This window comes from Camponotus vicinus, unplaced genomic scaffold (assembly GCF_025532165.1).
Source record: "Camponotus vicinus isolate PSW18456_S1 unplaced genomic scaffold, iyCamVici1.0 SCAF_2, whole genome shotgun sequence".
NCBI classification, from domain to species: Eukaryota; Metazoa; Arthropoda; class Insecta; order Hymenoptera; family Formicidae; genus Camponotus; species Camponotus vicinus.
Window position 1 is genome coordinate 24,146,317 of NW_028141956.1, and position 11,838 is coordinate 24,158,154.

The 11,838-nt window shown below is 32.8% G+C and overlaps 2 protein-coding genes and 1 long non-coding RNA gene across 4 annotated transcripts; 2 read left to right on the forward strand and 1 right to left on the reverse strand.

The window, feature by feature from the left end:
* Positions 1–836: 836 nt before the first annotated feature.
* On the forward strand, positions 837–6,725 carry No66 (Bifunctional lysine-specific demethylase and histidyl-hydroxylase NO66). 2 transcript variants are annotated; one of them, XM_083091002.1, is made up of 6 exons: positions 837–1,125; positions 1,258–1,852; positions 1,930–2,207; positions 2,282–3,011; positions 3,099–3,285; positions 6,568–6,725. In XM_083091002.1, exons 2-6 carry the CDS (start codon positions 1,260–1,262, stop codon positions 6,643–6,645), a joined length of 1,866 nt encoding a protein of 621 aa, XP_082947128.1. In that variant the 5' UTR covers positions 837–1,125; positions 1,258–1,259; the 3' UTR covers positions 6,646–6,725. The 2 variants fall into 2 exon arrangements, with proteins under 2 accessions (XP_082947128.1, XP_082947129.1); XM_083091003.1 differs by lacking the exon at positions 6,568–6,725 and adding an exon at positions 3,372–3,594 and having other exon boundaries at positions 840–1,125.
* LOC145966708 (multiple coagulation factor deficiency protein 2 homolog) lies at positions 3,431–8,420 on the reverse strand. Its single transcript, XM_083091004.1, has 5 exons — positions 8,285–8,420; positions 5,143–5,305; positions 4,176–4,262; positions 3,971–4,092; positions 3,431–3,856 (listed from the first exon to the last, which is right to left on the reverse strand). The coding sequence occupies exons 2-5, from the start codon at positions 5,295–5,297 to the stop codon at positions 3,723–3,725; spliced, it is 498 nt and encodes a 165-aa protein (XP_082947130.1). The 5' UTR covers positions 5,298–5,305; positions 8,285–8,420; the 3' UTR covers positions 3,431–3,722.
* A 1,883-nt stretch (positions 8,421–10,303) lies between these two features.
* On the forward strand, positions 10,304–11,204 carry LOC145966709 (uncharacterized). The gene is made up of 3 exons (XR_014437136.1): positions 10,304–10,424; positions 10,609–10,674; positions 10,755–11,204. It is a non-coding gene; the product is annotated as an uncharacterized LOC145966709 (long non-coding RNA).
* The last annotated feature ends 634 nt before the right edge of the window (positions 11,205–11,838 follow it).

An 11,838-nucleotide genomic window follows, 5' to 3' on the forward strand; every position in this document is an offset into this window, starting at 1 on the left:
AAAACATTTTTGACGAAAAATATTTTCTGCGAAATGGTCCCTACTCTGGTACCCTTTTTTTTATTTTTATAAAATTTTTTTCATTTGGTGCTTTTAAACTTCGATTAATATCGTTGATAGATAACAAAACAATTAGCTACTCGTTAATATATGATAGACAACGAACCGATTAGCTGCCGTACAAAAGATGATAAGTTATATGACGGAAAATGCCGATAAGAAACGATAGACGTATCAGTTTGTAAAAGTCATAAATATCGACGAGATATTTATCATTTTATCTTTATATATCCGTATTAATGCGTACAGTATAATTATTATCATAAATAACGATATATATTATATAGTATATTTACGATTGATTCAGACGGGCAATAATTGTTCACATAAGAAACGACTCATAACTATAAGATTTGTATTGTTAAATTCTTATTCGGATCTAAAACGATAGAAACCGATTTGATTAAATTAATGTTTTATCTGGGCTTCTAAGTATGCATGATAGAATCGATAAGATACGATTAAAAACGATACAAATATAGCCGTTTTTAATCGTTTTCTATCGGAGATGGTTACCAGGGTCATGAAAACTAAAAAGAGTAATAATTAAAAATAATTAGAAAATAATAATATAATAATTAAAAATAATTAGAAAATAATATAATAGAAAATAAGAATTAAAAATAATTAGAAAAAGAAAAATGTTTTAAGTATTTTCTGTCATTAATTTTATCATTTTGGACATTTAATTTTTCTAATTTACTAACAGCTGATCGAGCACGTGTCGTTTCAGCGCATGCGCAGAAAAACTCGGTTCGTACCAACAAAGGAAGTTTTCGGACAGAAATACAGGTAGACGCGCAATTGGCTATCGAATAGAGAATTTCTATAGTCCCGAAAACTTTTTCTATTGATAGCCAATCGTGTGATGTTGCATCTACGCGTGTTCTTGCTGGGTAACGTGTTAGGTTATATACGTCGTTGGCTTAGATTTTGAAGAATCACATGCTCGAGAACAAAAATCTCAACAAGAAGAAGCGAATTAGAAGTTTGATGATACTACTGTCCACGAGAATATAAAAAGGAAAAAGAAGAATTATAACAAAACCGTGTATGATAAATAAGGTTAGTATTTATGTTAAAGCGTATCTTATGTAAATTTTTAGTATAAAAATTCAAAGGTTTCACAAATTAACAATTTGTACTTTACATTTATATATGAAATCAAATCTAATTATACTCTTGTTCTATTCATAGAGATGTCTGAAAACAACTCAAGATCAGCTTTTTCTGTGCATACAAAGAAACGTAAAAACACACAGCAAGAAATGAATTATAAAAAAAGAAAAAATATGTCTTTGTTGTCAAAAGTATCTGATGAAAGCAGCATTAAACAAATGATTATCAAAGATAAAATCCAAAAGCGACGGAATAAAGATAAATGTAGCTTGAATATTTCTCGGAAAAGTAAAGGTGGTATTGTCACTAAAAAAGGCAGTTTGAAAACCTGCAAACAAAGTTCCTTACCTACTGCAAAATTGATGAAACCTACAAATAAATTAAAAAGAATGAGTAAAATACAACAATTGGATGAGGTAAATAATCGAAGTGTACATAAGAAATCAAAATTAAAAACGGTAAAGCAAAAGAAGAAAACTGAAAAAAAGATTTGTGATAAAAAAGGAAAAATTATTGAAGCATCATTAAGAGAAATTGCTGAGAAAGAAAGTGATGACAGCCGTGTAAATTACATAAATATAGAAAAATATATGTATAATTTTGATCCTATTGGAGATAGTATAAACTTATTTAAGTGGCTAATACAGCCTTTGAAACTAGAAGAATTTTTTAGGTAAGTTTAAATCAAGTATAATTAATACATGTATTTGTTACGTATTAAAATATTAATTGCCTTATTTGCTCAACTAGGCAACGTTGGGAATTAACCCCATTACATATAAAAAGAAATACTTCTGATTATTACAAATGGATCGTATCAACATCTATGTTGGACAAAATATTGAGAGATAATTATATTTTATTCACCAAAAACATTGATATTACTTCTTATGTTGATGGAGTGAGAGAGACTCATAATCCCCCTGGCCGTGCTCTTCCAAGTGTCGTTTGGGATTATTATCTGAACGACTGTTCTGTGAGAATGTTAAATCCTCAGACATTTATACCTCAGTTACATTTGCTCAATGGTAAGAACACTGTAATTGTATTTCTCTAAACATTTTCTGTTATTGTTTCTTAATTTGTAAAACATGCTTTACAGCTACTCTTCAGGAATTTTTTGGCTGTTTTGTTGGCGCCAATTTGTATCTTACACCACCCAATAGTCAAGGTTTTGCGCCTCATTACGATGACATTGAAGCATTTATATTGCAAATCGAAGGTAAAAAAAGGTGGAGACTATACATGCCTCCTAGTGACAATGAATATTTGGCGAGATGTCCGTCTAAGAATTTCGATCAATCGGAAATCGGAGAGCCTATACTGGACACAATCGTTAATGCTGGGGATTTGTTGTATTTACCACGAGGAACCATTCATCAAGGAATGACCATTGACGGTACTCATAGCTTGCATGTCACGATAAGTGTATATCAGAGAAGCAGTTGGTGCGACTTGCTTGAAAAAGTCCTTCCGCAAGCTCTGAAACGTGCGACCGAAACTAACTGGAAGTTTCGCAAGGGATTGCCTGTAGGATATTTCAGATACACTGGCATTGCACATAGCACAAATAAAGCAGAACACAGAATGGCTTTTAAGGAAGAAGTTAAGGATATGGTTACTAATTTGATAAATTACATTGATTTGGACAGCGCGGCCGATTTGATGGCCAAAGATCACATTCACGACTTCTTGCCTCCTTTGCTCTCCAAAGTCGAAGAAAAATGTTCGGTGGCGAAAGGCGGCGAGATTATGATCGACGGGATCGTTAAGAATTGCGTAGATATAACACTCGGGACAAAGATACGATTGCTGAGAATACATTGTATAAGGTAACAAAAATCATAATTTATTTTAAAAAGCAAAAAATATCTAACGAGACATAGATACATAATTATATTTTATTATATTATTATTAGATTAATAAAAGAAGATGAAAAATATAAGATATATTATTCCACCGAAAATTCCAAAGAATATCACGAATATGAGCCGCAATTTTTAGAAATTGATGCAGAATTTGTTCCTAGCATTCAGAAAATAATAACATCCTATCCCGACTTTATATATGTAAAGGAATTGCCGATTGAAGACGACGACATTAAGGTATATAAAACATATTTACTTATGTATATTATAGGTAAGATATTTTTTCAAAAATGATTAATATGAACTGCATCTTTACTTTATAGATTCAAATAGTGAAAGACCTTTGGGAAAAAAGTTTAATCATAACGAATGTTCCTTTAAGTAGTATAAATTAATTTATTACAAAGAAAGCTGTTACAAAAGGAGTAAAATATCTTCAACTTATATTTCCTGATTTTTCATTTGCGAAATAAACAATAATTGTAAAATGTATTACAGTATAAAAATGAAAAATTATATACTACGATATTGATAGCAGAATATCAATCATATGGAGTTATATATAATTCGTATTGTACCTTACAATGTGTAAAATGCATTTCTTTCATATCATCTTATTTCTTCCTAATATATAATCCAAGATTATATATTCATATACTCCAAGTTAACAACTTTCATGTTCCCATTCTGAGCTTGTTTCGTTTCTCTTGCGCATCATGATCTCTCTTCCTTCCCATTACATATTCGACATATTCTAGATAACCGTCGTTGTTCACATCATCCTCTGCCAGTACTTTATCTATTAAATCTAAAGTAAATATATTAAATAATGACGTTAGATTAAAAATCGCTTTTTTCGCATACTTGTAAAGAGGACCCGCATATCGATGTCGCATGTTATATCGATTTTATTCAAACATACCTACAATCCAAGACAAGTCTTGTTCCGATTCCGTTTCCTCGCCATCCTCGTGTAAAGTATGTTGAAGAGCATGAAGAATTTCTAATCCATCTAATTTTGTATTATTGTCGATATCATGGATTCTATAATTCAAGAATCTGTTAGCAACGGTAAATACAATAATTTATTGGGTATAATGAGGCAAATTCCGATATCCCAAACGTACTTAAAGTAGTAGAATTCTATTTCCTGTTCTGTCATCTTTGAAAAGTCGAGTTGATCGGCCATGGGACCGATGTCCTCCTTTAAATGCCTAAAATGCAATTGTGGAATGAAATCACGGATTCTATTTTTTGAGTACTTGGAAATTTAATGATTTTTCAATTTGCTTAACAATTGACAGGACTGACTGATCGAATTAAAGAGACTAAATTTTAGATTTAGACATTTTCGTTCGAAAGATGTAAAATTCTGATTGCAGAATTGTCAGCAGCAAGAAATAAATTTTTGTGTAAAAGGATATCTATACTTGTACTAATACTAGCATGAACGCAATCTGAGATACACAGCACAAAGTTAAGTTTTGCAATTTTTAGCTTTTAAAAATTTACGATAAATGTCATATGCCAAGTATATGTATATTCTGTGCTTTAGCAGTGCAGAAATTTGATGAGATTTTCGTATTTTGCTTCTAGGAAATTTTATTTCTTCATGAAACTTTTCTATGTTTTTTACATAGTTAAGGTACGCGAGAGTCGTATTTTATAATATTTGGCTCTTGAAAACTTCTAATAAATAAAATATGAACTTGTCTCAAAACTATTTACGCACTTATCAATTTAAGAATTTTTATTTTGATTTCTTTTCCAAAAAGATCACTCTGTATCGCACTGTGTGTCTTTCTAATTACAAATATCATTTTATTTTAATGCAATTTTTTGCATTTCGATCATAAAATGAAAATTACAATTCGCGATTATTCTTCACATGTAGTCTCTCTTGTCGATTTTTAAATATAATCGATAATTGTAACTTTTTTAAATAAAATTATTTAAGATTGTCGATACTTTTTTTAAATATAATTCTTTAGACATATAAATAAGAGAGTTATTAATTTTATTAATTTATTAATTTTATTAATTTTATTAATTTTATTAATTTGTTTAGAGAAAATTAATTGCATTTCAACTTACGTTGTATCGTGAAGGAGCTCGGAATCTTGCGTTAATTTGATTTCATTTTGCGGTGTGTAATGATGATGGGATATGCTACTCTTAGGATGATGCGGTCCGCGAAAGTGACCAGTTGCTAGGCCGAGCCACAAAGTAATTAAAAGTATCACCTCCATTTTGCTATCTGAAATAAATTATCACATATAAAAAAAGTAATATTTCTATCTATTTATATTATATGTTAGATATATTGGATGTAAACTCTTGAAATCTAATAACACATATGACATTCTTCCAGAGAGCTTAATTCGCAATTTGAAGTTAAATCAAGATATTTTATTTTATGAATCGCATTTATATATTTATTTGCGGCGGTTTATACACGATCGAATGTAGTTTAGAAAGAATGACGAGGGGCGCTCCACGACATTCCGAGCGGTGCCCATCGACAATGGGACCTGCTGGGACGTGTTCATCGAGTGTGTCGCCGTGGTAGAGTGTCTGCTTCTTCTAAGGGTTCGAACACCCCGTCGGTCAACGACAGATGGGCGGTAGAGGGGGTCCCGGTAATTATTATGCGATTACCCACAAGCCCATTGATTTAGATTGGACCCCGGGGGGGCGTGCTGCGCGATCGTGGGCCCGTCCCGATTTGTTACAAGACCAGGCTCGAAAACTCAAATGTACTCGATATATACATATATTCGATGACAGTTCTCGAAATATAAAAGATTTATCTTCAAAATGTTGCGACATTTTTTATTTATTAATGTTCACTCTCATAAACGTCGCGTATAAAAAAAAATTTATGCATATTTTACAGTTTTCTTTTTTTCACATATTTTATATTATTATTATATTTATATTATAATAATTATTATAATAATTTTAATTATTATAATAAATCATCATTATAATTTATATTTTATATTATTATTATATTTATATTTATATTATTATTTATTATTATTATATTATTATTAACAACATTATTACTTGTAAAAACATGTTTAAAAAATCAGATTTAATTTATAACGAGTAGTTTCTTATATTTGTTTATTTACTATTATTGTTTATAATATCTGAGGGCGACTAGAAATTGATTTTGCCACTGTCCGCGGTGTATTTACAAGAACGCGGAGAGCAAATACTGACATAGGTGTTAAAAGACACGCGAGGCCGACACGAATATGGGGTACTTAGGAATCAATTTTATATAGGCTTACAGTGGTCTCGAAGCGAGAATGCATATGCTGAGAGGGGGAATCCCCGAAGGGTTTTCGATGCGCGAGAGGACCCCCTCAGGGGTCCCGTCGCGCCCCAATTCGAACACCCTCCGCGGCCGTCTGTGTCTCCGTCTCTCTCCGGTGTCGAAATCTATAAATAATTTATATCATTTGGTCCATTCAATGGGGGGAGCCCATATGTACCTGTGTCGCCTTACAGGGGACCTGCACCCACTCGACATTCTCCTTCGCATCGTCGGGACCAGAATCTTCCGCTGTATATCGGGTGCACGGATAAGCTCACAGATTTGACACTAATGGATCGACCATAGAGCGACGTGTCGTCGACGGAGATTGGCCACGTAGGTGCTAACGAGATCTAGCGCGATGACGTGAACGTGATACACATATTTTGCATTTTTTCCCGTAAGTTTTCTTTATTTATTTACCCGTGATTCTCTTTCAAAGCTACGTATAAAATCAATGAAAAAGAAATGAATTTATATAAATTAAATGATTAATTTTAATTTCTCTCATTTATCATATATAATGATATCTATATTCTTTGTCTCTTAATAGTATCTTAGTTATAAACTTGATTATAAAAGAAATTTCAAGGAATTCTTTGAAACAAATAGAAATGATTAGTTTAAAAAAAAGATCATTAATGCGATAGTAATTAAATTGTTGAGTCCAACCAGCAATAGTGTATTATACATGCTTATCGTATCATAAATATAATATATATATAAAGTATCACTTAATATTCTATTTTTGATATGTTACAATCATCGTAGAAAAGTGGAAAAAATAGAAAATAAAATATGAAGAAATAGAAAATAAAAATAAAAATACGAAATTACGAAAACTAATATTTTTTCATTAAATTATATAGTCAATGTCGAATAATAATTCACACACTTATATATTATTAAAAATCTACTTGAAAATTTAATTTAATAAATGAAAAATAAATATTTAATTTGTGCATTTCTCACGACGGTTTCAAATAATTAATTAAAATAATTATTTCTCTTATGATATGGTCAGTCTAAAATATTTGAATATATTTTTTACGAATTTTACTAATGTTATTTATTTCTTGCAATTTACATTCGCTTAAATCTGTTTCTATTTAATTTTAAATAAATTTATATTGCTTTTGCAAGTTAACATTAAAAATAAACAATGATTATTTTTGAAATAATGCATATTTGTTTTGCCTTCTTACATTATTTTCTTTACGACAATATTGAATGCAATCTCGAAGACTTCAAATAAAGATTATTTCGATAATGAAAATTTATAAAATAAAATATATTTAAAATAAAAATCTTTTTAATATTTTATTTGTGAACTTGTTATTTTAATTAATAATTTTAATTATTGTATGTGTTTGTGTGTTGTATATATGTGAGATGCGCGTGTGCATTTAAATAAATATTTTTTTAGCATCTGTCCTCACGAAAAATATATATAATAAATTTTTAAATAATATTTTATTAAAACAAAACATACATTCATTGTTCGAAAGATGATTTTCAGTAATCTACATTCGAAGTATGCTCCACTATTATAATATACCGACTATTGTTATTTGGTTTGTATGCTCATTCGCGATAAGTTATCTGTTACTGATGAAGCCAGGCATGTCTCTGTGTAATATTATATGCAAAACTGCTCGATTGTTTCTATGAGATCGCGAAAGCCAGCACTTTCGTGTCCTTGGACAGCAATTTTGAGCGATCCCCGCGGGACGCTCACCGGCCGTGACTATCGGCGGGTATCTCTCATTTCGAAAGCGAGAGGGTGATCATCCCTTGATAGATGGAGCGCCAGGTTAGACTGTCCTATAACCCTAAACCGGAATTTCGGACTCTGCTGCTTTGTTGTTTCGAAATATCGAAACGCAAATGACGGATTCACTTTTTTTTTACCTGTTTTGAACGTCCCGTGGTGATCGATTGATTTGATCGACGACGATTTTGACCGTTCGATCCACCCCTTCGCTATGGATCCCCGTTCGTGGCCTTCTCGCCCCTGTCGCTCTCGACTTGGTTAGCGAGAACGCGCGACGACGCTTATCGACGTTTTTCCATTGGAGTTTGCGTGTTGAACGAGTTGCTCCGAACGAACGACCGCTCTCTTTGAGCGGGCTCTCGTTTCGTTTTCCTCCAAATCCATGCGAAAAGTCGGCTAATTCAATTATCCCGCTCCTTTTGCCAAATAAGCGCGTGTGGATTCGATTCGTGTTCGATTCCTATAGAGTATGTATTATTTTAGAAAACTTTAAAAACCTGCGTAGTTTTCCACGAATTTTTTTTGCCTAAAAGAATTAGACAATTCTCTGAAAATTTTGCTGGAGCTTAAGAAATTTTTGTCGGAATTATCTCTTCGATTTTATTTTACAAACGATCGATGAAACACGTTTTAATTTTGCCTGGAAATTGGAATGAAAATGTTTGAGAAATTCTTGGGAATTTTTTAAGAAAATTTTTTTATGTATTTATAATCAATAATTAATTATAATTTCCAATACGAACAGAAATATCACTGTCATGATTTTAAGGCGGTGATATTTATGTTTGTACCACTTGCAGTTTAATAGGGTTTTAATTCTGCATGGTAAAAACGAAAGTTTTGCATGCAGAAAATCGGTCTTTTGTATCATGTATTATTCCTGTCTATGATACAGACATTCAATAAATATATTTTCGGAATTTAAAATACACCGCAATATTCATTTTGTGCCGCACAATAGCAAATAATTACAATGTTTATTAATACTGTTATTACATGCTGCTGCATAAACGCATGTTTTATGTGGAGAGTGTCATATTATATGTTTAGATTGTGTCGCAACCTTGATTTTTGCTATTAATCTGCGGTTACAATCCGTTAACAGATCTCTATTAGAATCTAACGTCAGATATAATATAATATATATCGGATTTTTATTCGTTGACAAAGCTCACAACAACAAATATTTGGCAATCTGTTTTTTACTATCTGGATGAATATCCATTCTCCTACGAATCTCTATTAATTATCTATTATTGTATATGCTTGTTACGAGAGCCATTGGACATCGGTCCAAATCTGTCCCTCAAAATCGTTGTCAAAACTAAATCGCGGGACGATGCGAATTTAAGAGCGTTCTATTGTGAGACCAATTCGATCGCGGTTACAAATTCGAGTTGACCGAAACAGAGTTTTTGAGGAGTCAGTGAGACAGAGAAAGAGAAAGAAAAAGAGAAACAGAGAGGGAGAGAAAGAGGAAGAGAACACATGCAGATGTGGCGATAAAGAGCGAAAGCAAAAGAGAGAGAGAGAGAGAGAGATACAGAGAAGGAGAGAGAGAAAGAGAAGATGAAAGAAGAACAGAGGGTGTGCGTGTTTGAGGATCGAAGAGGGATGGAAGATAAACTGCGAGGGGTTGAGAGAGATGCGGGGGTGGCACAGGGAGGGAGGAAGGAGGCGAAGGACGAGGATGAGAAAGAGAGAGAGAGAGAGACAGAGAGGGAGACAGAAAGAGAGAGGGAGAGAGAGAGAGAGAGAAGACGAGTGGGATAGTGCACGGATGGGTCTCCCGTTGCCATGGCGACCACCGTAGCCTAAAGCTATGCTTTTATTGATTCCAAGCCGCAAACAATGTGCAGGAGTGGATGTTTCGCTCTGTTCTCTCTCTATCCGTCTGGATAGTGAGGTATTAACGCACCCCGAAATACCGATACCCATGGGCACGTGCCCCAGAAAAGCGCGGGGCCGGTTCGTTCTCTCCCTTCCCTCTAGGGTTTCCTCGTCCCTCTTTCTCTCTCTATCTCTCCTCTCCCCCTCTTCCCCGCCCCGTCCCCGCTGAAGTGCCCTGCGATTAATTCAGCAGTCTCTCGATATGCACAGTTCGCCGTTGCATTAAAATACGCGGACTTCAAAGCGCGCCCGCCGACTATGACGCCGACCATGACGCGTCAAAGGTTACGTCGGACTGCATCTTCCAGTTTCGCGTTCCTCCCCTTCCCGGTCCCGAATTTTTCGTGGTGCATTTTGCATCATGTGGCACCCACCACTCTCGTACGCGTATGTGGGATACCATCTCTTTATGATCGCGGTTAACTTTTCGTGTTGAGCAAGTACATGGAATTTCGCGCAAAAATTTCGAGTCCTTTTTAACCAAACCGCACTTCATGCAATTATTTATGATTAATAGTACCATTTTTGATCACAAATTATACGAAAATATTTAATTAATTTCGCACAATAGGAAATTGATGCAAGGCTCCGATAAGGATACATTTATTTATTGATGAGCAATTCAGTTTCGGATAAGGTGAAACGTTATAAAAGATATATGTCACAATTAAAATAAAAATAAAGATTCTAATATGTGAATATATATATGTATCGCAGATTGGATTGAAAACAAACTGCGAATAAATCTGGTCAAACTGCGCGCAAGTCGATTAAAATTAACGTCAACAGCTGCGGTGCAGTAGAAAAGGATCGATCGGAAAATATTCCTTTCTTCGTCTCTCGGAGACTATCTTTTGAAAATCGAATCAATAACAATGAGCAAAACTAGCCATGCGAAAGTCAGATCGCGATTGAGTTTTCTACTCGATTACTACGAAGAAAGACCACCCATCGCGATTTCTCCATGAACAATTTATCGCCCACGGATGCGTTTCAATTGCACGATATTCCGAAGAAACTCTTCGTCGATTCTCGGAATGTTAGATCAAATTGAATATATTTTAAATAATCTAGCTTCTCCCTCTCCTTATCCTGTTTTTAAAATGAATTTAGCCATATTTTCGCATTTATGGGAATCTATTTTTTTAAGGATATTTTATTATTATATATTATTACTACTATTATTATATTATTATTATTATTATTATATTATTATTATTATTGTTATTGTTATTATATACTATTATATGTTATTATTTTAATTTGTATAAAAAGTACAAATTGTAATAATAGCTGAATCGATAAAAATATATGATAATTTTCATGGTATATTTGAAATTTTTTGAGAAATCGGATGAAGATAAGATTATTTTTAAAATATTAAATCTTTATATATAATTTTATATATATAACTTTATATATATTAAATCTTTATATCTTTATATATAATATTTAAAAAGATAGTAAATTTGTGCGTGTAAAATTGATTTATAAAATTCGTCCGAACGACTATTAAAAATTATTTCAGAAATGTCTGCATCAATTACAAAGCAAGAGAATGTCACATTTTATAATATTTAAATTCATGTTTCACACTATGCAGCAGAAAGCAGAACATTCTGTCGAACGGATTTTCCATTGTAATTTTAACTTCTCGTTATCTTCATCCTTTCTCGGAGCGGCAATCTGTCTTTGCGAAAATTCCAGTTATCATTGCTCGAAGTAAAGGTTGTTTAAGTTTAACTAACGACTTGCAATTTCAAACTATTTAATTAGGAGAGATTAAAGTACTCGTTGATGA

Excerpts from the sequence above, each read along its gene's own strand:
- LOC145966708 (XM_083091004.1), bottom strand. The coding sequence starts at position 5,297 with ATGGAGGTGATACTTTTAATTACTTTGTGGCTCGGCCTAGCAACTGGT. Across the intron at positions 4,263-5,142 it reads GAGCTCCTTCACGATACAAC|GCATTTAAAGGAGGACATCG; the intron begins GTAAGTTGAAAT and ends ATTGCATTTTAG. Across the intron at positions 3,857-3,970 it reads AGACTTGTCTTGGATTGTAG|ATTTAATAGATAAAGTACTG; the intron begins GTATGTTTGAAT and ends TATTTACTTTAG.
- No66 (XM_083091002.1), top strand. The coding sequence starts at position 1,260 with ATGTCTGAAAACAACTCAAGATCAGCTTTTTCTGTGCATACAAAGAAA. Across the intron at positions 1,853-1,929 it reads AAACTAGAAGAATTTTTTAG|GCAACGTTGGGAATTAACCC; the intron begins GTAAGTTTAAAT and ends TTGCTCAACTAG. Across the intron at positions 2,208-2,281 it reads TCAGTTACATTTGCTCAATG|CTACTCTTCAGGAATTTTTT; the intron begins GTAAGAACACTG and ends CATGCTTTACAG.